This window comes from Ursus arctos, unplaced genomic scaffold (genome assembly GCF_023065955.2).
Source record: "Ursus arctos isolate Adak ecotype North America unplaced genomic scaffold, UrsArc2.0 scaffold_27, whole genome shotgun sequence".
NCBI lineage: Eukaryota > Metazoa > Chordata > Mammalia > Carnivora > Ursidae > Ursus > Ursus arctos.
The window spans coordinates 37202027-37227194 of record NW_026622952.1 but is presented as its reverse complement, the minus strand read 5'-3'; the positions used below and the strand labels follow the sequence as shown (position 1 = coordinate 37227194).

The 25168-nt window shown below is 40.9% G+C and overlaps 1 protein-coding gene across 9 annotated transcripts; it reads right to left on the bottom strand.

Moving 5' to 3' along the window:
- Positions 1-25103, bottom strand: F11 (coagulation factor XI). Of its 9 annotated transcripts, none has more exons than XM_044387625.3 (16): positions 19146-25103; positions 18299-18354; positions 16188-16350; positions 14575-14681; positions 13668-13827; positions 12330-12439; positions 11485-11644; positions 9244-9353; positions 8979-9141; positions 8783-8889; positions 6878-6937; positions 5369-5537; positions 4053-4228; positions 3368-3463; positions 2507-2646; positions 1-2061 (listed from the first exon to the last, which is right to left on the bottom strand). In XM_044387625.3, the coding sequence occupies exons 1-16, from the start codon at positions 19181-19183 to the stop codon at positions 1900-1902; spliced, it is 1977 nt and encodes a 658-aa protein (XP_044243560.1). In that variant the 5' UTR covers positions 19184-25103; the 3' UTR covers positions 1-1899. The 9 variants fall into 9 exon arrangements, with proteins under 9 accessions (XP_044243560.1, XP_044243563.1, XP_044243561.1 ...); XM_044387628.3 differs by having other exon boundaries at positions 4053-4223; positions 5484-5537; XM_044387626.3 differs by lacking the exon at positions 6878-6937.
- Between the last annotated feature and the right edge of the window lie 65 nt (positions 25104-25168).

The window sequence follows — 25168 nt, the reverse complement described above, 5'->3', positions numbered from 1 at the left end:
TCTTTCTCTCTGTCCCTCTTTTAAAGAACAGACGTTTATTCAGAAATGGATTAGTAACACATGGTCTCCTCCACCTTTCATGCCTCTTCCTCTCCCAAACGACAAAAAAGACACAAATAGGGAATGGAGAGGAAAGATCTATGAAGAATTATAACCTAACATGTTTTTAATGTGAAGGGTTACATCAAGACGACTAAGGTAATAAGCAGGTAATAAAATAATTACTGCTGTTTTGGTCATTTTAATGGAGCTCAAGTCTCAGTCTCAGCCTTGTTTGACTCTCTAAGCGTTTTGGATCTGGCCGCTTTAGACCATCCCAGTCTTTTTGATTTGGGGTTCTGCTTGCTTTTATTTTTCGTTTGTCTTCCTCAGCACAAAACTCATTTTAATCCCAATCTTTGAACCTGCCCCAAATGCTCTTCTTCCTCTCCGTGGTGGTCGAGCCCTGTGCATCCCTCTCACTGAAGTTTTAAACTTGTGTAATTGTTTTACTTGTGTTGTTCACGCTAACGAGACTGGGGCTCCATGAAGGTAGGGACATCGCCACTTGCTTACCAGTGTCCTCACAGTTCAGTGTGCTCACTAAGTACTTTTCATACTGCATGTGATGTAAAGTCGTCGACACAGGTTAGAAACTGCAGTGGAGACGGTGCACATTCCAGTGATTACACCACATCAGAAACAATACCCAGGCAAATACACTAAAGGGGAAACCCCAACACTTAGCGTACAGGGAGCTCTTCTGAAGATAATGAAGACTCTACGACAGCCATCCACTTGTTCCCAAATTGTGTTTTCCCTGTAGTCTGGATGTACTCTGTATTGATTTCTGTCCAATCCCTTTATCACCGTGAATGTGGATTTGTAAACTCACACTCAGTGGCAGCTTGTCTTTGGAAGGCTCTAGCTTGCTCCCCTCACCTCGATCGGCTTCCCTTACCCAGAACCACTGAATAAATATACAATCTACACACAAATAGTTTTCTAGGCAAGTACAACTTTTAAGATTTTTCCCCTAAGATACCACTTCCAGGGGAATTACAGCCTTCAATCCTTTCCCAGATAGAAATTCTAGAGTCCACATTCACATGCACTCATGGCTTATGTCTACCCAAACTAATTTTAAAACATATTAAAAATTGAAATGACAGGAGCGTCTAGATGGCTTGGTTGAGCGGCCAACTCTTGATTTCAGCTCAGGTCATAATCTCAGGTTCGTGGGATCAAACCCTGAGTCAGACTCTATGTGGAGGATGGAGCCTGCTTATGATTCTCTCTCTCTCCCTCCCCCTCCCCCCCATTTCTCTCTCACTGTCCCTCTTAAAAAAGATTGAAATGACAAAGATTCTTGATTATTCTGAAAACTGGCCATTGAATCAAATTCTTCTTTCACAAAAGAAAGATGTTCTTGTAGGCAGAGTACAGATTCTTGCAAATTGAGGGTGACTGTCCTTGTTCCCATTTTCTCCAGCTGCCATTTCTCGCTTCACAGATCTGCTTATGGTGGTTGCTTTTGGCAGTTCTCCCAGAGCCTCTCGTGCCACAACCTGATTCTTGAATCTTAAAAAATATCTCCCACTCCCCCTGCTTGTGTTACCTCTCTCGCTGGCTGTCTCTATCTCTGTCAAATAAATAAATAAAATCTTTAAAAAAAAAAAAAAAGCAAGAGACTGGATGCTGAAAACAAACTGATTATCATAGAATGGAAATTTTGAAAATGACCATTTGTTTCTTTTGGCACATTCTCACAAATACCGACCCCTTTCAATGCGTTACTGTCTCAGTGGTATAACCTGTGGAGGAAAATGGCGGCCCAGCGTCTTCAGTGAAATCAAAACCCTCCTCCCAGAAATAACCTGGTTTTCCTTTCACAGTGTCAAGGGGCATCTGGGAACTCTTTCACACTGCTTGAGTTTTCTCCAAAATCCAGTCCACATACTTAACCACGTTGGTGTAAACCCCTGGCCGTTCCCTTTGACCGCAGCCTTCTCCCCAGCTGGTGATGCCCACCAAATGCCAGACCTCGTTGTGTTTACAGGACAGGGGGCCCCCTGAGTCTCCCTGTGATGGGGGGAAAAAAGAAAAGGTGCATAGATGAGTTCAGATGCTTCTCATCTTAAATACATGTTCTTCAGAGTGATTTTGCCTAAAATTCTGCTCTTGCCTCTTTAAAAAACTTCAACATAAGTAAAACAAATACACCATGGTTCTCAGAAGACTGCTTTTTAAATGCATTAAACTTTCTGGGGTGCCTGGGTGGCTCAGTCAGTTAAGTGTCCAACTCTTGATTTTGGTTCAGGTCATGATCTTAGGGTCATGAGACCAAGCCCCACATCAGGTTCCATGTGTGGAGCCTGCTTGGGATTCTCTCCTCCTCCTGTTGCCCCTCCCCTTACTTGTGCACCCTCTCTCTCATTCTCTCTCTCTAAAAAAAAATAATAATAATAAAATAAATGCATTAAACATTCTAACGTGAATATATTCAACTGGTTGAAAACACTCTTACCTTACAAGCATCCTTCCCTCCTTCTTTATAACCTGCACAGATCATCTTATTGGTTATTTTATGCCTTCTGTATCTTATCTGGCATTCTTCATTTGTCACCAAAGGTATATTAGCTTTCTGGAGAGTATTCTGTATTTTGCCTGAAAAAAATTTTTGGCTTGTTAACAGAATAATCATATATATATATATAATAAAGATATGTATTTAAAATCAAAACCATACCTATATAAAAATCTAGAAAAAATATCAAGTTTACCTCATAGACCTTTTATAATTACAAAGTATAGAGAAAAGATTATTTACTAACATGAAGTTCAAAACTAAGTATGTCTCTAACTGGAATTACTGCCCAGAGAAAATAACTGGGTAACAGGCCAGGACATTTCATGAAAAGTGCTAGGTTTCACATTAAACTTCATTAAAAATAATTAGTCTTTAAAGACATTGTCATATTTAAAATTTCCAATCAAACAAATGTAGGATCCTCCTCACTTGGGTAATTTTCCCTTTTCATTTTTTTTAAAGATTTTATTTATTTGAGAGAAAGAGAGAGAAAGTGAGCAAGAGCATGAGCAGGGGGAGGGGCAGAGGAGAAACAGACTCTCCACTGAGCAGGGAGCCTAATGTGGGGCTCGCTCCCAGGACCCTGAGATCATGACCTGAGCCGAAGGCAGACACGTAACCGACTGAGCCACCCAGGTGCCCCGCCTTTTCATTTTTATTAACATGTTTTCTGTAGTTGAAGGATGTGGTTATTTTACTCACATTGTAGCTGTATGCCTTGATACACAAGAAAAGGGTAAAACTGAGCTGTGTTGTTTACCTTTAGGATGGAGCACACTGAGAAACATCATTTCTTACCTCTTAACTTTCTGTACCCCCATCCAGTCACCCAGCAATCAGTATATATTACATTTCTATCTCCTTTGGAAGGTAGACATATGGGTCTCTGAGCATCTAAATTTTAAAAATCATAGTTTAGTCACCAGAATCAAAATATATCTTCTCTCCCCCAAGAGACTCTCTTCTTTCGCTTTATATTATGTAGTGTGTTCTCTATTTATTATATTTGGGTTTTGCCTCATTGCTATTCATTTTCATTCCTCATGGTCAGCATTATCCATCACGTACTGGGTTGGTGAGGGAGTAAGGGGGAGGCAAGGCACAGCCCTCCCCATGAGTTCCATCTCTCTAACTAGGTCTGTGACCCTGTAGAAATTGCTCACTTGTTCAGACCTGAAATTCTTTTGTCCTTAAAAGATATAAATCATCTTTAATATTCCAATATATTATAGAGTTATGTCATTTGGTGCATCTGAGAAGACCTGCAGAAAACTTAGCTCTTCACCCACATCCCACAGTAAGATTTAATAATCAGGAAAGAGTTGCCAGTCTTAACAGACTAAAAGACTAGCTTTGTGGATCCTCTCTCTCTCATGATCACACCACCTTGAGGTTGCTGGGTTCAGGCCATGAAACTGCGGGTGTTAAACATTACATCTAGGTAATCATTATTGATAACTTCCCATTTAAAATTGCAACATACCTGTGTAATTTATTGCAGTTTCCAGTTTTAACAAGGCAATATCATACCCGCTTTCTGCCACTTCATATTGGTCATGGATTATTATTTCTTGAACCCCAAAAAAAGATGTGTCCTTTTTAATTTCTGATTGGTTTAAAATGCCACTATAGACACGCAAGATTTTAGGTGACTCTACCCTAAGGAATAAACAATAAGAAGAAAAGAAATTCCCATTACCAAATAATTCCCAAACATTTGAGCTATATTGCTAAGTACCTACTTATTACTAATCTTTTCTACAGGTGATGGGCTTTTTGATGGAAAGGAGTGATTTCATGCTAGGATTTTTCCACTCACATATTCCTCCTGTAGAAAGCTCTGGGTTAGTATATACTATATTAAACACATAAAAATGAAGGAAGGCTCTTTTCACCCAACACACACACACACACTCTCTCTCTCTCTCTCTCTCATTCTCTTTCTTTCTCTCGATCTCCCTCTCATGAAGAGTTCCAGTTCTAGTCTCAGCCCTAGCATCATTAGCTGTGATCCTGAGAAATTCACTCAGATTTTCTAGCACTCCATTTTCCCATATGGAAAAGGTTAAAAAAAAGGGGGGGGGGTAAAGGAGACTATGGACTTCAAACATATCTGTGAGTTATAATGTGAGTATGCTACATACTGATGAAAAACAAAAACAAACACACAATACCATGTCTGGAAACAGAATACTGAAGTGCAAAGGGCGAGTCTGGCCAACTAAAATTCCCTGGGATACATATACTCTCCTGACGGAGCTTTTAGGTTTGGAAAATATTGAAATTGACCTAAGTAGGGAATCCAATTTGAGGATTCATAATGAACTCTTCCTTCTGTATTAGGAAACACAGGGACAGAGAAAGAGAGAGGGAGGAAGGGGGAGAGGGAAGTGGAGGGAGACGGAGGAGGGGGGAGAGAGAAGAGAGACAGGGAAGAAGTGAGGGAGAGAGAGAATGACAGATTTAGAGAAGGGGAAATTATCTTTGTGTTTAGTTCTGGACCCGAGGCCCAAGACGATGCACAGAAGATACGTCCTGATGGGAAACAGCAAGAACACTGCTGGGCATGTGTACACATTTAAACGGGGAAGTGAAATAATATGCCATCATGTTCCTGTACCTAATCTAAGGTTGGTAGACCATAAGTGGTTCTTCCCTTTTGCCTTTTTTTTTTCATTTTATAAATTTAATTTAGCAAATAGGATAATTTACATTTTTAAAGTATTTACTAAAATGCTAATGATAGATTTAATATATGTGTGAGCCTGGGGAACTAATAAAAACAGGAATGGTACTGACTCGTCGAAACAGTGAGCAGCTGTTAGTATCCACTGGTTTCCAATGATGGAGCCTCCACATAGGTGTCTCTGGGTGGGTGATGTGGTATGCAAAGTTATCTGCCACGGCCACTCACCATGAACAGATGCCGTTCCTCCAACAATTCTGGGCTTGATTTTGGTTGTACACTCTGCAACAGAAGAGTCGCAATGAGTAGCTTCCTAAATCTTCCTTTTCCATCAGTAGTTATGTTCCTTCAGGCACAAAGAGGAGAAAACCTTCCCTCGATTCAATATTTTATTATGACCCTGACTTGAAGAAATTTTATAATCAAGCTGGCAAGCGAAGCATGCACAGGAAAACGGAATGACTCAGGCACCTTGTAATTACGTGCCCCCAGAGAAAGTCTCATCTGGCATTGAGTGCGGTCTTATCCTTCCTCATATGATAACCCTTTCAAAGCAGCTAACCAGTGCGGCCCTTGGACCTAATCACATCACCTGGGAATTTGTTAGAAATGTAATGTCTTGAGCTCCCCTCAGACCTAACAGATGAGGAACTTGGACAGCGGAGCCTAGTAATCTGAATTTCAATCGGCTCTGCTGAAGTTTGAGAATATTGTTACAAAGAAAAGTGAGCACCTTCCACCCAGTTTACAGCATCTGTCCGGTTCCCCCCATCTTCTTCCCCTCAGGCTGGCTTTTGGTCCCCATCTCTCCTGCTCCAGCTGGGTTCCATCCAAACCTGGGCTGCTCTTCTGTTTGTGAACTGCTTCTGCCTTTTGGTCTTGTTGACAGTTTGAGGTTCTCCAGGTTCAACCCATGATATCTTCCAAGGACTTTGATTCCGATTTACCCCTCTGTCTCTTCCTATCTTAGCTGCCCTGGGCAGGATAGTCCATTCTGCTTCTACTTCCTGGGATGCCAAAATGAGCATCCACCCTCCTGATGGGAGCCTTGGCCAAATCTGGCCCAATAACTTAGGTAGAGTGGCAATGAGGCACTCATAGACAACAGTTTTCTAGAGCGATTCTTCTCATATTTTAATGTGCATATGGATCACCGGGTTATCTTTTATTTTATTTTTACTTTATTTTTTTCACCTGGTTATGTTTTAAAATGCTGATTCTATTCAGTCTGGGGCGAGATCTGAAACTCCTTCTAGCAAGCTCACCGGTGACGTCAACATGCTACACCCAGACCACACTCAGAATAACAAGGACCAGAGGATCAAGGAGGCTTGGTAGCCTTAGCTGAAGGAGGAGTGTGAAATTAGCAAGAGTCACTACTCAAAAGCCAAGTCCTAGATGGTCTATTGCCTGGTTTCGTGGGTATAAAACAATCTCTCTAGGCCTTACTTTCCTCAACAGGGAAATGGATGTATAATCCTGAGGCAGACTTCAAACAGAAAGAGAGGTCAGGAAAAGGAGTCTTAGAGAAAACACCAGCTGGTAGAACATGGAGACAGGAACAAGCTTGACGTGCTTGTGAAAGCTTAAACAGGCTGCGATACTGAGAGAAGAGTTCTCACCTGAGAGTAGATGGAGTGAGATTAGCTTCAGAGAAACATTTTGAAGATTTTGACTAGATTCTGGAATTACAGGGAAGCCGTTATAATTCACAAGAAAGGAAAGGCAAAGTTTAGGAAAATTAATAGGTAAACAGTAACTAAAATGTTACAAACAAAAAAGACTTTCTTAGGGATAAATAATATGTCTTGTTCATTCTCTTTTGTCTCTCAGTTTAAACAAAATGCTGAAAATTCGTGTTTCGCGATAGATTTTATGTCAGGATTAGATTTTGATGGCAATTGCTCTGTATCTTCAAAAAGTTATGAAGAACAATGGCAGTTTAAGACATGATAAATATCTCAGGTAGATATCCCCTCCCATTCGGGTATTATTTCATCTAGTCTAATGCAGGAAAATCTAATTATCTAGTTTCAGAAGGTGCCCTAAAAAGTCGTTAGATTTTATTTCCCTTTATCTTTTATTTTCTGCTTCAGCTATCAATTTCTACCTGATATATTCTGTAGGCTTCACAGACCAGAATCCATACATTTATTAGAGAAGAAGATAATGAAAGGAGGAAGGTGGGGAATGGATTCCGCAATTTAAGGTATAAGGGCTGATTCCCATTTTAGAAACTATCAACATCTCTAACAACAAAATCTGCCAAGTGCCAGGTGTCCCTTCTAGTGCTTAGCAAAACTAAGACAAAAGCATTATCATAAATGCTCCTTCTGTCTCAAGTGAATGTATTGTGAGGAAAACAGAGGCTATTTGAGATACAACCTCATTGGCTGACTTTTTAAAGGAGCTTGGGCCATCCAAAGATTCCCATCAGATTCCTCTACACTCCAGAAAGGCATGGTTTCCTAGTTAGGATGTTAGCATTGGACACAATACTGTATATGCTATGAAATAAGTTCTCAGAAGTTAAGGATTTACTCACCTTCTCAGCAGAGAAATAATTCTGACACAAAAGATTTTTATACCCTGGAAACTATTACAAAGTAAAATCATCACTTCTTTTTATTCACTAAATCTCAGTTGAATCTTAAATTCGTAGTGCTTTATAATATTGGACATTAAGCAATACAAGTCTAAAATGCAGTTTCATGTAACTCAGTAAGTACTGAAGTCATAATGGGTATATTCTTTCCTGTTGGGGGTTCTGTCCCTTAGATCATTCTGTTTGCCTACAAACCAGCCCTTGCGACTATGCTCAGAAATTAGCCACTGGAATTGGCCACGGCTGATGTGATTTTTCATTATAATTTTTATGGTATTATAGGTATTTTTTAATCTAGACAATGTTTTTATGTCCTTTCTACCCTACCACACTCATTGTTATAAATAAACAAGGTTTTACTATAAATGTTTTGCCAATATTCATAGATATGCAGAACAGTTGGAGACAATGTAAAAGAATGAAGGCTCTCAGAAAGAAGCTACGATATTTCTTGAATAAATACATAATCTTTCAAACATATGATAATTATTTATGTTTCAATTAAAGGTCAAGTAATGGCCAATGGACAGAAAATGAATGATCTGACTAACCAAAATGCTGGTTGATACTCAATTTTAAAGAATAATACGAAAGATCATTGGCCTTCACAACAAGAATCAAACATCAAAGTGTTGGCGAAACCTGAGCCTCACCATGAAATACCAGCTGTACAAATGCGTCAAGTTAAAACACATACTCACGTAATACTAGGCGATGCAGAGTTTAGGTAAGGCCCAATACTTACCTCTAAAGCAGGGTCAGCCTGCGTGACGGGAGCAAAAAATAACAGAAAACTGCCTCTAAGTTCGTTATTGTACTAATTCTCTCCCCTTCGTGGCTACCAGTGACTCTCTCAGTCATGATATATTTAGTACAGTATAACCTCTCCCATAGTATGTTTTTCAGGTGACGTTAAACTCACCATTATCCATTTTACATAACCTTAATGTATATCCGGAGATGCCTCCTCTCCCATGAAGTATTTTAGTTGGAGATCCATTTGAAGAAAGTTTTAAGTAACATTTACCCCTGCAGGTTGGAAACAAAATAGTATAAACATAATGCCCCGCTCTAAAAGATCGGACAAGCGTGTCTGTGTGACTCGACGTAGGTCTTACTTCCCTCCGTTGCAAGACTCTGGAGATGGGGAATAGGTAAAAAATTGGCAGCGGATGGTGTCGGTACACATTTTCTGGCAGTCTTCGTGCCCTTTCGCATCAACAATGTCCAATTCTTCTCCCAAGAAATCAGTGTTGTGGTAAAATGAGGAGTGACAGAACACTAGGCAGCAAACCACAGATCAGATATGAGACACAAAACCTCAGTGCCCATCAACCTCGGGTGTGCTGAGCTCCATCGGGAGAAAGTGCTTTCGCTGTTTACCTGGGACGCTGTGCCTGCAGTTTTGCAGACTGAAACCAGAAAGAGCTTTGTTCTTTTTAATGCGTGTACTTGGTAATCCACTTTCAGATGTTTTCAGGAGACAAAGATTTCTAACCGTAAAAAAAATAAAAGGGAAATGTAAATATATTGTGTAAGACATGTAGAAGAAAAGAACCATTTTTTATAGCACACACAAAAGGCAATTCATGTGGGTACTGAACAGTGAAATATTTCTCATTTTGCAAGTACTCATCATAAATCAGTGAGTCAGACCCCAGGATCCATAGGTGGTAGACAAATTTTCCAAAACAAAACCACTTGCCTCCATAAAAATTTTCTGAGCTGGTTCTATTGTCAGTGTTCCTAACATTTTCCTTCTTTGCCTCCTTTCTTTCAACACTCCTAGCCCATCTCAAAGATTCCATCATTTTCATGCTACGGATAGAGTTGCTGGCTGACTCTGGATGGCAGATTTATTCCTGGCTTAGTGATATCCAACACAGGCTCCACACAAGCAGCATCTTCCTGGAAAGATGGAACTTTTCCTAATTAGCCCCAAGTCACAGTCTAGAGCAGTGCCGTCCAACAGAATTTTCTGCAGTGATAGAAATAGTCCATGTCTGTACCATCCGAGTCAATGGCCACTAGCCACATGTGGCTAGTGAGCACGTGGAATGTGGCTAATACAACTGTGGAAATGCATATATACTTCTATTTAATTTTAATTAATTTAAATTTAAAAAGCCAAGCTTGGCTTGTAGCATTCATCTCCCTCTCTCACCCTGTATCGAAGATCCATGTGTTACTCCTCTTACAAGTATTGATTGGGAGTTTCATAAAAGGAATAAAAAGAAAAAGAGCAGTGATTAACCCAACAGTACAAAGCCATCTTTCTAATTTGTGACATTTATAATGTCCCAAGGCTCAATCTCTGAATCTCCTTTCTTCTCTGACTGCACTCGGTCCTTTGATGGTCTCACCCAGTTTCAGTCACTTTAATTACCATGTATGCTGGTGACACCTGAACACAGATCTACAACATAAACCTGTCTTCTTAGTTCCAGATTTCTCTTTCCAATTGCCAGTTCAACACTTCTCTCTGGCTGTCTACTAGGCATCACTTCCCTCTTGAAATCTGCTCCTCATGAAATCTGCAGCTCTGTCATGGGCTTTTTCATCCCTTCAGTTCCCTGGGCCAAAAGTCTTAGAGCAATCACAGACTCTTTCTCTCCTCCAGAGCCAACATCAAATTCATCAGCAAATCTTTTTGGCTCTACATGGACGACATATACCAAACTGATGACTTCTGTATCACTTCCACTCTGGTCCAAGTAGGGCAGGGTTTTTATCTGTTTAGCTCATCAATGTATCCCTGGTGTTTAGAACAATGCCTGGTATACAGTAGGCACCGAATAAATTATATTATGTTGTTGAGTAAATAAAAGCAACAGATATATTTTCATGTGACAGACTTAGTACTTCTGAAAGTTGCTCAATGGAAAACCAGGCTTGTTTGATGGACAAGGAACTTGAGGGCTTACCCTGGCTGGATTGCTCTTGGAGACACACTCCCCGCGTGGGCAGCCAAATCAAGCAAATACTGAGGATTCTGAGAATTCTGATTCAGATAATATAGAGAATCTGATTTTGAAGCAGACTTAATCTTAAGTTGTTTTTTTTTTTTTAGTGAGTCTTATTGAGGAACAGCAATCCCAACAGATATCCCTTTAATGATCAAAGAAATTTCTCATGCTTTATCATGGTTTCCTGTATTAATACCCATCGGTACGGGAAACAACATCTCAATTCTCAAACCTCCCGACCAAATTGCCCCCAGTTCCATTAACGTAGGCCTTTACTTCCCTTCTCTTCACTTTGGATTTGACATTTCGCTGATATTCCCAGCTCTTCCTGCTCCGGGTTCAATGATCTCACACTGGGAACTGAACTAAGCTGCCTCTTAATGGTCATCCATATTTTCTTCATTCCGTTCAGAACTACTCTCCCTTTGCTGAGGCAGGGACCTCCCTCAGCTAAAGAAAACAAGAGTCCTTGCGAACATGGGATGTGTGGCCATTGGGTGCGGAATGGAAAGAGAGGAGCTAAGAATCCTTCTCTGCAACTTTGACCTACCCTACGCAGACATTTAGACCAAATGTGTAGTAGCTCAGAATTGTTAACGATGGGTTTTGAGCACTTGTTTTAAAAGATAACACATTAATCTTAATCTTAACTCCTTACCTTTCAGATTCCTTTGGCCATTCTTGAGAAAAGAAGGTAAAAAACAAACAACTGGGATGGTGAGTACAAATGCGGCGACAGGCAAAGACATCCGGAGCCACGACACTGTCAATGTTACTGTCTGCGAACACTGTACTATGGAAAATGTCCCTAATACAAGCTGCACAACAGAAGAAACCCTGCTTAAGAAATCAGTTCACCAATATAATCAGTAAAATCCCAGTCATCGCATTTGTAAATGCCGTATGCAAAGTTGGGTGGGGGTGAGGGCGGGACAAAGAGGCTGAGCACAGAGGAATTAGAGGGCAGTGGAAATGCTCTGCACGATACTGTAATGACATTGCACAAACCCACCGAACACACAACACCAAGAGTGAATGCGAATGTGAGCTGTGGACTGGAGGGAATTATGACGTGTCCATGTACATTAATCAACTGTAACAAGTGTGCCACTCTGGAGGGGGTGTTGATAATGAAGGAACCTGTGCGTGTGTTGGGGCAGGGGGTGTACGGGACAGCTGTACTTTCCCCTCAATTTTGCAGCAAACCTAAAATCGCTCTAAAGAGATAAAGTCTCAATAACAATGTTGTAAAAAGTTACTTTTTTTATCTCAGGATCTTCAATTTTTCTTTTAAATTAGGAAACGTGAAGTGATTATTTTAAATTCAAACATAGCTCTAATTATATAGGACATAATGAATTCTTTCACACGAAGAAGGGAAAAGATCATTTGGTCCACTGCATCAGGGAGCACATATTGGGATCCTAAGTTAGGCCCGTCACACGTTCCATCGGTACCTACTATTTAACGGCTGAACCACCTCGCTAAGTAAAGAATAGTTACCCAGATTAGAAAGCGCGCAGGATTTCAGTGAAAATCCAGACACCACTGAACTGAGTTTCGTTATTCTGGTTGGTGTCCCCATTTGGGTGTACTTCAACAGACAAACGTTACTGCATAAAAACAAAAACGGAAAAATGTTTTACTCTTCTAAATACAAGTAGGAAAAAAAAATAAGGTGGTAAGAAATTCCAATTTAGACACTGCCTGGACATTCCAGCTACGGGACTGCTCTGAAAAGCGTGGATCTGAGAGCTGGACAGTTGGACTTGTGTCGTTGCTCTGCCCAGACCTGGTCAGCCTGTGAATTCTGTCAACTTTATTTTTCATCACAAAAATGCCAGCTTTGGAAGGATGGCGGTCTGGAGAGTAGCAGGTAGGAAGCAATGAATTCTCAAGCCCTTCTCAATTTTAGCAGTTTAACTTTTTTTATAATACCCAGCAACTCCCAAGTTCCTTGCTTGCTGTCCATGTTGTGTTAAGTCTTAAATGTATAAAAAATGTAAAAAGATGTTGTATGAACTAAGCTAAACACAAACCCTGAAAACTTGCTTATTAATTTGAGGGTTTTATCATTGTTTTTGAAACAAATCTCTGATGCTTTGTTTGCTTTGCACTCACGTCCTTGTTGTAAATGTGCAGAGTAGAATGTTAAAACCCAAAGGTAAATCCAAATACTAGTCATTTGAACGTATTTCTCTCTCTCTCTCTGTCTCTCTCTCTCTCGGATTCTAGATAAGTATAATTTACTATACAACTCTAAAACATTGCAAATATTTCTAAATATAAAAGTCAGTGACATTTTCCCCTAAACTTCTTTTAAAAGAGAACACAGATTCATCATTAGAGATCAGGTCGTTTTTATATCCTACCCATTTATCTCTGGAATATTTCAAAACCCGATGTGGGGCAGATTTTAAAACACTTCACATGGGCTTCAGTTATTTTGTCTTAGATAAGGAACTTTTATTTACGGAGGTCTGAGTAGTTTTTTCCTTTTGATTCTATAATCCTTTAGGCCAGGAAGGGCACAGGCAGACCAACCGTAACTGTCTCAAAACTGCCAGTTAAGAAATGTATCACTTTTTAAATTAGCTGAGAGAGGAGTTTTTATGTAACAATGTCAGTAAAAGACAGACTCCTTACCATAAAGGAAATGCATCCAAATTGGGCTTTAAATGCACTTTCCATGAAGAAAACTATCAGCACTGTATTTGTTATAGAAATGTCGTTTAGGGGCTAAAAATAAATTTTGGCATCCAGCTGAAGAGAACTTTTGTTTTCCATCAGAGAATGTAATGATCCATTTACTGTCCTTGGGCTCAGCCTTGGCTCACTCACCGATGCTCTGCGCTTGGAAACTGGCTTGTTGCGTATGTGAAAAAGTGACAGTGGACATCATTTGTGCATCTCTCTTGGCATTCCTGAACATTCCTGGTGATCGAGCCATTATAGTTCATGCCCTTCATGTCCAGGCCCACGTACACATTTTTGTTGCAAGCTGGAAACAAAAGCAGAAAACATGGCGACCTTCCAGACTCAGGGACAACTGGAAAAACGCGCTACCTCGGCAACTGTCCCTCCTGACTTATCTTTCCACACCTAGAGCCACTGTTCCTCAGAAGTCCTTTGTTTTCATCTTAATCCGCTTAATTTCTACTCTCAGGTGGAAGCAGCAAAAGAATGCCAACGTCCTTCTTCTGTTGCAACAGCACGGACTTGTAAATTCCTGTTTTCAGTTTTCTGCTCTGGCCTCCCTGGTCTCCTTAACCCCTTGACGGATTTACTAACCTATTCAAGAATCTTTTCACCATTAAGACAAGTGTCATCTCAACCTTTACAGTTGGTCTTTTGATTTGAAGTAATATGTTTAATAAGGACTTTTATATAAAACTTTAAGCTGGGAAAGAGAAATACAATAAATGAATGATGAGGACTATGTAGTAAGACATGTCCTTCTATTGTGTAAATTTTAATGAATGGGGCGGGAGGGGCGGGGCTGCATCCTTAGTGTTTACTCTACACTGAAGGAACTTCGTTAGGAGACTCTATGACCATACAGCAGGGTTTTGTTTTATAGTTGTTGTTTTTGGTTTTTGGTGTTTTTTTTTGAGCAGTGGTTGCTGTAGCATGTAATTTCTCTTTTTTTTTATTATGATATGTTTTATAGTTTTAAAACCATATGTGGTGTAACTATATGTACATATCACAGTAACTAGTATTTATGAATTCTAATAAGACATCCTACCACTTATTTGGTGTGAGCATTGCTTGAAAGAATATCCAGAAATGGCTCCTGTCATATTCACCCTTGGCAGTGTTTCTGTTACACTGTCTTTCAGGATACAAGTAAACCTGTTTAAAAAATAATAATAACATTACTGCAATGAGAACTTCTGTTTTAAAATAATGGATCTTAAAAGCCAGCACACAGAAAATCAAAGAGAAAGGAACAAACTGCTCTATCTCCTGCCAAAACAAATATTTTCTTAGCGAAACTGCGCGTTTGTTTCTCATTCCAACATCCCTACACTTCAAAGATCACGTATGGTATTCCCTACTACCTGGAAACGGGAGCGGGTGAACTATGGCCTGTTGGTCAAACAACTGTCTGCCTGTTTGTATTGCCCATGAGCTAAGAATGGTTTCTATACTTTTAAATGGTTACATTTTAAATGGTTATATAAGTACTTAAATAATATCCTTGATTTTGCTTCTGGACCTGTAATGCCTAAACTATTTATTCCTGCCTTGTCAAGAAAAAGTTTGCCAAGCCCTGCTGTAGATTCTAGAATTGTAATTTCATAAGTTCTGGGTACTATGTAAATATCTATGAATGCAGCAATAATGCAGAAAGATGTTGATAACTGAATTCTGTAGTAAAGCTTTGTTACTGAATTTTCAAGTTTGACGTGGAAACAAAAGGGATGGATGGAATGCCCTAAAATTTTAAAAACATAAGGAGGGGGAAATAGAGGGGGAGATGAACCATAAGAGACTATGGACTCCGGGAAACAAACTGTGGGTTTTAGAGGGGAAGGAGGGTGGGGGATAGGGTAACCGGGTGATGGGTATTAAGGAGGGCACGTATTGCATGGAGCACTGGGTGTTATACACAAACAATGAATCATGGAACTTCACATCGGAAACTAATGGTGTACTGTATGGTGACTAACATAATTTTAAAAAATAAAATAAAAATATAACTATAGACACAAAACCACTAACGTCAATTTGTGAATCTGGAGAAGATTCTGGTTAATAGCTATAAATTATATTTGGGGGACAATTTTAAGGGATTCTTGTTAAAACTGTATGCTTTTTGTGTAGGAAAATGTATGTTGAAATATTTAGGGGTGAAGTGTTACAATGTCTTCAAATTAATTCAAAGGGTTAAACAGATAGATAGATAGACAGACAGACAGGGAAGAAATGGAAAAAGTCTTGGTGGTGTCGGGATCACTGTACTATGCTTTGAAACTACCTTTATAAATATTTATTTCCTAATAAAATAATTGAGGGAAAAGCACCAGTTTAAATAATATCCAATATCAATCATTATTAAAAAGCAAAGAACAAAATGATTAAGAGGCATAAAAGTGGAGAGAAATAAGAGAGAAAGTGTACCATTAAAATCGAGACCACAGAGAAGTTGGGAAGTCCACACTGAGGGGCAGGTCTGCTGCTCCCTGACCTCCCTAAATACATCTTTCTTGTTCTGTACTATTTCATATTTCGATTGAAGGACAATATGTTTTCCAACTGTTGACCTTACATTTTACAAAATGGTAGATGAATATTCCCTGGTAAGTAATCCTCACGTAAACACTCTTTCCTCTACGTAGAAATGCAAACATTTACCATTTGGTAGGATCTTGAGATGAAGACTCAGCCGTGAAGGTGAAGAGCAAGCAGCGCGGGTGGTGGGTGCACACGAGCTGGCAGTGCCTGGCACTCGGCGTGAAAACGGTAGTGATGTCACCTCCTTGGAAGCACGTATCTGTCAGCAGCTCCGTCACGCAGTCTGTGATGGAATACACGGCACGCCTTATTTGGGATTCTCAGTGCACGTATCTAAGTAGATAATAATCTCACAAAGGCAAGCAGAGGAGGTCTACTTAACAGAAATATGCCTGAACTTGGAAATCAGAGCAAGCAACACTTTCACGTTAGTTTACTGGATGAGAAGCCTCAGACAGAAAAGGAAATCACAAAATGGCACATTTGCCGCAATGGAATTGTGCTGACGGGGGCTGTCTTGGAACCGTGGTGATTCGTGGGAAACTGAGCAATTGCACAGAGCTTTACCGGCAAAAGATGTTCTCTAGGGTCGCATCCAAGTCTGGAATGGGCCACCTGCTTTTTCCTTTCCCTACTGCTTGCTTGTTGAAACTCCATGTTTATACGAAACAAAGGATCCAGAGTGATCATTTTTCAGTAGTGTTCAAAGGCCCTGGACGTGAGATACTGTATCACAACACTATTTTAAATGGGCCAGTTTAGTAACAGCAACTTTAGACTCTCAGAAAAAGAACCGAATCCCATTCTAACTGAAACCATGCACAGGTCTGTAGGTTTTTTTCTTTTAAAGCTAAATTGCATAAGATTAATTTTTTTTTCTGTTTCTAGGAAGAGATACCTAATATTGCAGATTATGGCTCTTTGGGTCATTATTACTTAGTCACTGAATAAAAGGGTATAGTTTTTAATCTTGGTATATTGCTATTTAGAAGTATTACTACATAGCCCATGGTCTTAATATCTTTCATATATATTTAACATATGCATACTATATATGTAAATGTATACATACAGATATAGTAAAAATAAAATACTTTGGGAAGGATAAAATATAACTCAAATACTTACTGTAGTAACAAAAAATATACCAAATATAAGGAAAAGTATGTAGGTACAGAGCAGTGAAAACTATTACTAGAGGCTTATAGGATTTAGGTAGCCCGTGGCCTTGGATGGGGAAAATTCCAACTTTATTTTCACTAACCTCTAATGGAAATGTGGCATAGCCTTCTATTGTTAATGTAAGTAACAAACCACATAGTGTTCATAGTATCTGCAACTTTGTCATAATTCAATTACAGATTTAAAAAGAAAATACTACCTGCAGATATCATCAAATATCATCATCACTGATCACTAGTCTGGTGGTAATTATTACTCTGCAGTTTTAGACCCACCACTAAATCTTGTTACATCATGTGTTAATAAGAAGCACATCTGTTTTTATATCAGAGTTGGGGGTTTTTTACACTTTAACTAATTATTATACTGCAATATACTTGCCTTTCTTGGTAATCCTGTGTATTTTTATTTTATGCCTTTAAAGGCATTATTCTGAGAATACAGTCTAAATGGATCTACGGAGAAAAAGGAGTCAAGGATCCCTGCCACAGACTCTGCTCAAAACCCATCACATATTCCTTCTAAATCACCCAACTACAACCTCTGCAGATAGCATAATTTTCTCCAAAATTGGCAGCTACCCTAGAATGACCTGGGGGTTAACAAAAACCTGCCCTGCCCTCCCTTCCCCAAGCTCTGTGTTGCTTCCAATGGAGCTGTAGGACACCACCCCCCCGCCCCCCAGGTAATGAATTCTATTTACACCTCGAAATACTCCCACTATCCACAAATCCCACCTCTTGGGGCAAAGCAAGTACTAATTACCACCAAACTAGTAATGAGTGATGTAGGTACAGATGTGGATATGGACATACATACAGACATAGACTACCACTATTACGAACAATTCCTGCACCTCAATTGCCTTCCCTGTTTTGAAACCCCAGGGTCTTAAGTGAAAAATAAAATGATTATGTCCTTCCGTGGAGTAGATGGCATGGGACCTTGGTGTGATTTCCATCTCTGGGCTTAAGCCCCTTTGTTTTCTAGTCTTCAAATCAGGGAACCAAGCTATTTCCAATTCATACCTAAGATTAAGCTCTACTTACCACCAGAAACTGAGGCAAATAAAATGAAATGTACCACTTGATATAATAAAATCATCCTACAAAGAGAAAAATGTGCACATAAAATGTGAATTTATAATTAGTTCACTGCCATCAGAGTTTACAATAAGGACACAGGGGAGTGGTTAATTCCGTGTTCACAGGGTTCTTATCATAATGCTGAATTTTACCTTCCCCACATCCCAGGACATTCTTCAGCATGGTTTTGCGTGGTGTTAACACTTTCCTAGTTCTGAAGAACCCAGAACTGATGGGAGATTACACCCGCCAGCTCAGCTTCCCCAAGCCTGCAGCTTCACCATTAACCAGAGATTTCTCATTGCCATCGTCTGACCCCTCCCCCACACCAATTTGTACACTTTTGTTTTCTCTTCCAAATTGTTTTCCTTTCCATCTCTGAAGTCTCGCGATAGCTATCGAAGAGCTCTAAATGACTTTCTACTTATGAAGTTTCCCATTTTAAAAATTCTGCTGCAAATATATTCATAGACCGTCTTGGTCACCCATCAATGTACTAATCACTGAACTAACTGTTCTATAAAAAACCCACCATCAGTGAGAAACATCAAGACTTATTTTTTAATATTGATGTTGAACATCTTTTTAATTTGTAAAACACTTGTCACTGATGACAAATTACTAGCCTTCATTCTGCATCTTCTATCCCATGGGTTATAGATCAAAGCTTCCACACTGGCAAGTCAGACAAATTTTAAAAGATCAATCATTCTCCACTGTAAAACTTTTTAAAAGCCCCCACGGTAGGAAAAGGTACTTCGAGGAATAATTGCTTGACAGAAATCGTAAATAAGAATTCTGGAACTCGTACCTGAACACATGGTGCTCGCGTGTTGGGCGCATTCTCATCAGAGCGCTCCCCGGCTTCCCCTGCAGTCTGCATCCCGCTCTCGGGGGCCTGCGCAGGTGCCGCTCGCGTCGGTGTTTACTTGTCCCCGCTCCAGTGTTGTGCAACCGTGTCCCTCCAAGTCTCGGCGCGTCGAAAACGTACGTGGTCGAGTTGCTTGCCCTCTCACTGCATGAAGCTCCTTTGGTCTTACTGTACCGTGTGTTGCAAACACGCCAGCAGAGACACTGCGAGAGGACCGGGGTTTGCCCGGGGGCCTGAGCCGGGGCGAGCTCCCACCACGGCGTCCCACGCGTTCCAGCACCAGCCGGTAATCATTAAGCCCCGCTGACCCCGAGCCCGGGTCGGCCAGCAGAGCAAGGACGGTCGGCCGGGCTGGCGGATGCTCAGTACGGCGGGGGACCGACCCTCCCCTGGAGGCGGGCAGGCGTCCTCCGAGGCCTCTGCTGACACGGTCAGTTGTAAGAGGCCCAGCTCTGTTTGATGCCACTCACAAACACGGCAAGTCTAACTTAATGTTTTTGCTTTGTTTTATTTTGTTTTTGAAAACCGGGAAATATGGGGCTTTCGTATCTTTCCTTAGATGTTGGCGCCTCGAAACGAAAGGAGAGCTAGGAAGTCACGTGTCTAGCTTTTGCAGGAAAGGCAATAGAAAAACAACAGGTCTACTCTCTTTGTCTTGGAGGGCGCCCCCTAGCGATGGGGCCTGGTGCAGTTCACAAAGAGGAAAGCTTGTGAAAGGTTTTTGGGGGTTTCACCTGGTTGTACTTGTTAAGCGCCTTCCCATTGACCCTGAAAGAAGGACTAAAAGCTCTATAGAAGCCGTGGCTGAGGCATGTCCTCTGTTACTGTTCATTAGTTTACTACTCATGGAACTTGAGCAGAAATCGTCTTCTTTCTCTGTAAACCTGTGGGTCCTTGGCCAGGTTGCTTTATCTCGCTGAGCTTCACAATAACGAGCCCTAAGGTTGTCTATGTGATCTCCTGGAAGCCTAAAGATTTTTTTTTTAATTAAAAACCCTTTTTAGGGGCGCCCAGGTGGCTCAATCAGTTAATTGTCTGCCTTTGGCTCAGGTCATGGTCTCTGACTCCTATTTTGAGCCCCTTGCTGGCCTCCCTGAACAGTGAGGAGTTTGCTTCTCCTTCTCCCTCTGCTTGCCACTCCTTCTGCTTGTGCTCTCTCTGTGTCAAATAAATAAGTAAAATCTTTTTTTAAAATCCTTTTTAATATGTCTGATTTACATAAATTTTAGTTCCTTCACAAAAATAAGAAATTTAAGAGAAAGAAAATTTTATGGTTCGGAGAAGACTTCTGTTTCCATAGAGAAGCAAAATAAGATTTTACATTTATAAATGGAGTCACAATTTAAAAAATTCTGAAGATGAAAGAAGAAATAAAATTACAGGTTTGCCCCCATTTGAGACCTTGCTGAAGTTATTGGTATCAGAGGAAATACTGTACTTTGTTCAGGGACACTGTGCAGATGGGAGTGTGATCTTCCGAGAAAATGCCACCAGTTACTTTGAGCCTCTCAATATTTGGCGATAGAGACTATTTCATTTTATGTCCATTATAACAAGGTTGACATTATCTGAACAGTTTCTGAAAGTGTGTTGCAGTGCCTGGGTGGCTCAGCCGGTTAGGCGACGGACTCATTTTTTTTTTTTTAAGATTTTTTTTTTTTTTTTTTTTTTTTTGACAGAGAGAGACAGGCTGTGAGAGAGGGAACACAAGCAGGGGGAGTGGGAGAGGAAGAAGCAGGCTCCCAGCGGAGGAGCCCGATGTGGGACTCAATCCCGGAACGCCGGGATCATGCCCTGAGCCGAAGGCAGACGCCTAACGACTGCGCTACCCAGGCGCCCATTTTTTTTTTAAACTTTATTTAAATTCAAGTAGCCAACATATGGTACATCATTAGTTTCAGATGTAGTTTTCACTAATGTATCAAGTTTATCACTGAAGGAGGCGGTGAGAGTATAGTGAAGTAAGGCAGATTGAAGCTTAGCCCCATATAACTTCATTGAAGGCTTTTTGAAAAGAAGAGAGAAGCCAGTTAGAATGGCAAAAATCAACAAGGCAGGAAACAGCAATTGCTGGAGAGGATGTGGAGAAAGGGGATCCCTCCTACATTGTTGGTGGGAATGCAGGTTGGTGCAGCCACTCTGGAAAACAGCGTGGAGGTCCCTTAAAAAGTTAAAAATTGAGCTACCCTATGACCCAGCCATTGCAATACTGGGTATTTACCCCAAAGATACAGACGTAGTGAAGAGAAGGGCCATATGCACCCCAATGTTCAAAGCAGCATTATCCACAATAGCTAAATCATGGAAGGAACCGAGATGCCCTTCAACAGATGACTGGATTAAGAAGTTGTGGTCCATATATACAATGGAATATTACTCAGCTATCAGAAAGAACGATTTCTCAACATTTGCTGCAACATGGATGGGACTGGAGGAGATAATGCTAAGTGAAATAAGTCAAGCAGAGAAAGACAATTATCATATGATTTCTCTCATCTATGGAACATAAGAACTAGGAAGATCGGTAGGGGAAGAAAGGGATAAAGAAAGGGGGGTAATCAGAAGGGGGAGTGAAGCATGGGAGACTATGGACTCTGAGAAACAAACTGAGGGCTTCAGAGGGGAGGGGGTGGGGGAATGGGATAGACTGGTGATGGGTATTAAGGAGGGCACATATTGCATGGTGCACTGGGTGTTATACGCAACTAATGAATCATCGAACCTTGCATCAGAAACCAGGGATGTACTGTATGGTGACTAACATAATGTAATAAAAAAACATTAAAAAAAAAAAAAAAAGAAGAGAGAAGCCAGCATTGTGTCACAGAGGGCAGAACATTGTAAGGGGGATTTGGACTCAGAAGAGGGCTTTATGCAAAATGCTGAGGACTGTGTGACATTCTACCTGGAAGGCGGTTCTTCAGACAGTTTTAATTCATCTATTGCCAAGATCGTGTGACCAGTCTTGACATAAGGAATCCTTAGTGGCCCAGTCCTTAGTTTCCCACTGAAAATCAAGTACATTCCAGCTAAACAAAGAGCACATATTTATGATGTACTCCTTTTTATGAAGCTTAAATGCAGACTGGCAAATTTATGCCAAGACAGGTTTTCATGGAAAACCAATACATGAAATTATATAAGGTCCTTACATCCCTGTATTGTTTACTCCATGAAACCCCATCTCTATCCTAAAGCTCCAGTCAAAGACTATAATGATAACCTTCCAACCCTACTCAGAGAAACAGAAAGACTCTAATGACAGCGATACTCCATTGGGAAACCAGATAATATCTTTCCAAGTTTGGTTTAGGTAGTTAGCAAAACCTCTAAAGCCTTTGAAGTAATATAAAAATTCCAAGATATTTTTTTCCATTTAAATAAAAGCAGAATAGGCATCTTACTTGTATAGAAACTCTTTGAGATTAAATAGACCTTCTTTCAAACTGAGACTAAGTATTCTAAAGATGTTTTTTCAATTAATGCCACTGCAGTTTAGAATTCCAACGTCAACTACATTTACCTTCAATGTAAAGGTTTCCCCTACCCAGTGAAATAAAATGCTTTTGAAGGCTAATGGAAATAGGGAATTACTAGACAAAATCTTAGGAAGAATCTAGAAGTTAGTTTACAGAGACCAAAGTGCAAGTCAGAACTTAGAAGCATTGGTGACCTAAAATCCCCCGTCTGGGACAAAGGAAACCACACAGGCACACTGCAGGTAGAGACCCCCTTCTCCGTCACAGCCACAGTCAACTTGCTCTTGGAGCTCCTCTCTCTCATCAAGAGTTGCTTTGAAAAGGGGCACTGCCTCCCATGCTCTACAATCCCATTCTTGTTGTTCCTGAAATATCCCCTTTTCATTAGAAGGTTTTAATGTTGACCTTCAATCGGGGTTTCTCAACACTGCCATTATTGATATTTGGACCAGATCATTCTTTGCGGTGAGGGACTGTCCTGTGCCCTGTAGGATGGTTAGCGATATCTCTGGCTTCTACCCACCAGATGTACCCCCTTGCCCAGGTGTGACAACCAAAAAGGTCTCCAGACTTTGCCAAATGTCCCCTGAGTGGGGATTGTCTGTCCCCAGTTGAGAGCTGCTGTTTTAGATGATAATGAAAATAACAAATGATGGTTTTAAATGCCCCTGTCACCTTTTATCCTTCCCATAGAATGAGACAACACGACTGGGGCTAGAGACACCATCTGGGATATACAAATACAAATGCCATGCTCAGTCTGGCTCTGTCCTTGCCAGTGACCTTGAGCTAATCTTTGTACCTCTTCAAGCCTCCACTGCTTCATCTTTAGAATAAAGATGCATTCATTCATTAGACATTCACTGAATGCCCATTTATATGCAATATGAATGAAAGAGAGCCTCCTTCAAAGTTGCTCACAATTTAGTGAGGAGATAGAGGTAAACAATAATTAAAAGTTTTAAATTTAAATTAGAGGTCTCACACACCTTGGTGAGGAACGAGACGGATATCGGAGCCCTGGGCTAACCTTGGCTTAGATGTGCACCTGTGCTGTATGTCCCCCGTGCACATGCGCTGTTGTCCCCGGCAAGAACAGCGCCGGCTTCCAGCCCCGACGCTGCTACCACCCTCTCCTGGATGGCACTGCCGGTGACCCACGCCTCCTCCTCGCTCTTCCTCGTGAGGGTGAAGTCATCCCAACCCCTTGCTTTCTTGGCCTCTCGCACATTTCTCAGTCCCACGAGGCTCTTCCTATGTGAAGGGCTCCTCTGTTCGCCCCTGTACATGAAAACATGGTGAGTAATAGAGACCATGCCAGGGCCGCGGGCCCTGGTCGGCAACTTTAAAATAATCGTTCATACCCCAGGGGAAGTCCACATTTCAAAACTCTCCTCCCGGTTTTGCCCAAACAAGGTCATTCCCTGACCAGTGCTTGCCCAGCAAGCATTCCAAAGTCCTGGTCAAACACCCATTCGAATTAATAGAAAAAGCTGGAGATAAAAGATTCTCAGAGCAAACCACTTTTTTTTTCCTTTTAAAGATAAAATGACACCCCCACAGAACAAGGACCGCTGTCTTTATTGCATACCAAAGTACAAGTTGAAGTGGTATTTATTTTTAATTATTTCATGAAACCCAGCCAGGTTTTATAAAATCTAGAGCATTTCTGGAGGAAACTCTCGGACCTTCAGTTTCCTACTGTGTGGGGTGTGAATAACCCAGACCTCATGTTTTTCCTTCAGCCCCCCATCTTTAGCCCGTTCTACCACTTACCGTGTCTTTGAGTGTGGAAGGAAAAAAATATAATTTAGAAACTTCACTTTTCTATTTTTTCTACATATTTTGCACAATATTTTGTCAACGGTCAACTCTGTAAATGTGAAGTCAGTTTAAGTGAACTGAGTCCAACAGGCTGTTGTCAGTTGCGGTAATCACTGACAAGTTTGGAATTTGTGTTCTATGCAGATTTACATCCATTTTTCCCCAGGGCTACTCCCTACTCATAAATTTACAAGACTGAATTTGTGAAATACTTTATACCCAATGCTTCTTGAACTCCTACTGCAGAACCCAATATCCGCTCACTCCCCCACCACTACCCCCCGGAGCAGATTCCTTGCCGTCCATGAAGGCTGTGCGAAGCCCCGCAGTCCCCTCCTGCACACCCAGCCCGGGGCCTTGTGCCAACGCCAGGTAACAAGGTAGGAGGCCCAAATGGAATGGTACAGTAATTCTTCCAGGTTCAGAAAACCCATCTCTTTCTTGGAAAAGTGAATCTTCTACACTTGGAAGAAAAAAACCCAGGCCTACTGGCCCTTCACCCCAAGTGAGGTTGGCAGTAGTGTTCTCATGACCATGCAGGTGAGGAGAGGAGAAATTACTAGCTCTACGATGGACTGAGTCCCAGGGCCGGCAATCAAGTAAGACGGATCCCAGCACAGGCCCTGTGCTAGCATGTGGAGTTGCTTACCTGGCATTCTG

Coding starts and splice junctions, on each gene's coding strand:
- F11 (XM_044387625.3), bottom strand. CDS start 19,183: ATGAGAATGCGCCCAACACGCGAGCACCATGTGTTCAG. Junction 9,354..11,484: donor TGGCCAAAGGAATCTGAAAG/GTAAGGAGTTAA, acceptor TTTTACGGTTAG/AAATCTTTGTCTCCTGAAAA. Junction 3,464..4,052: donor AACTGCAATAAATTACACAG/GTATGTTGCAAT, acceptor TTTAAAATTTAG/ATGCTCAGAGACCCATATGT.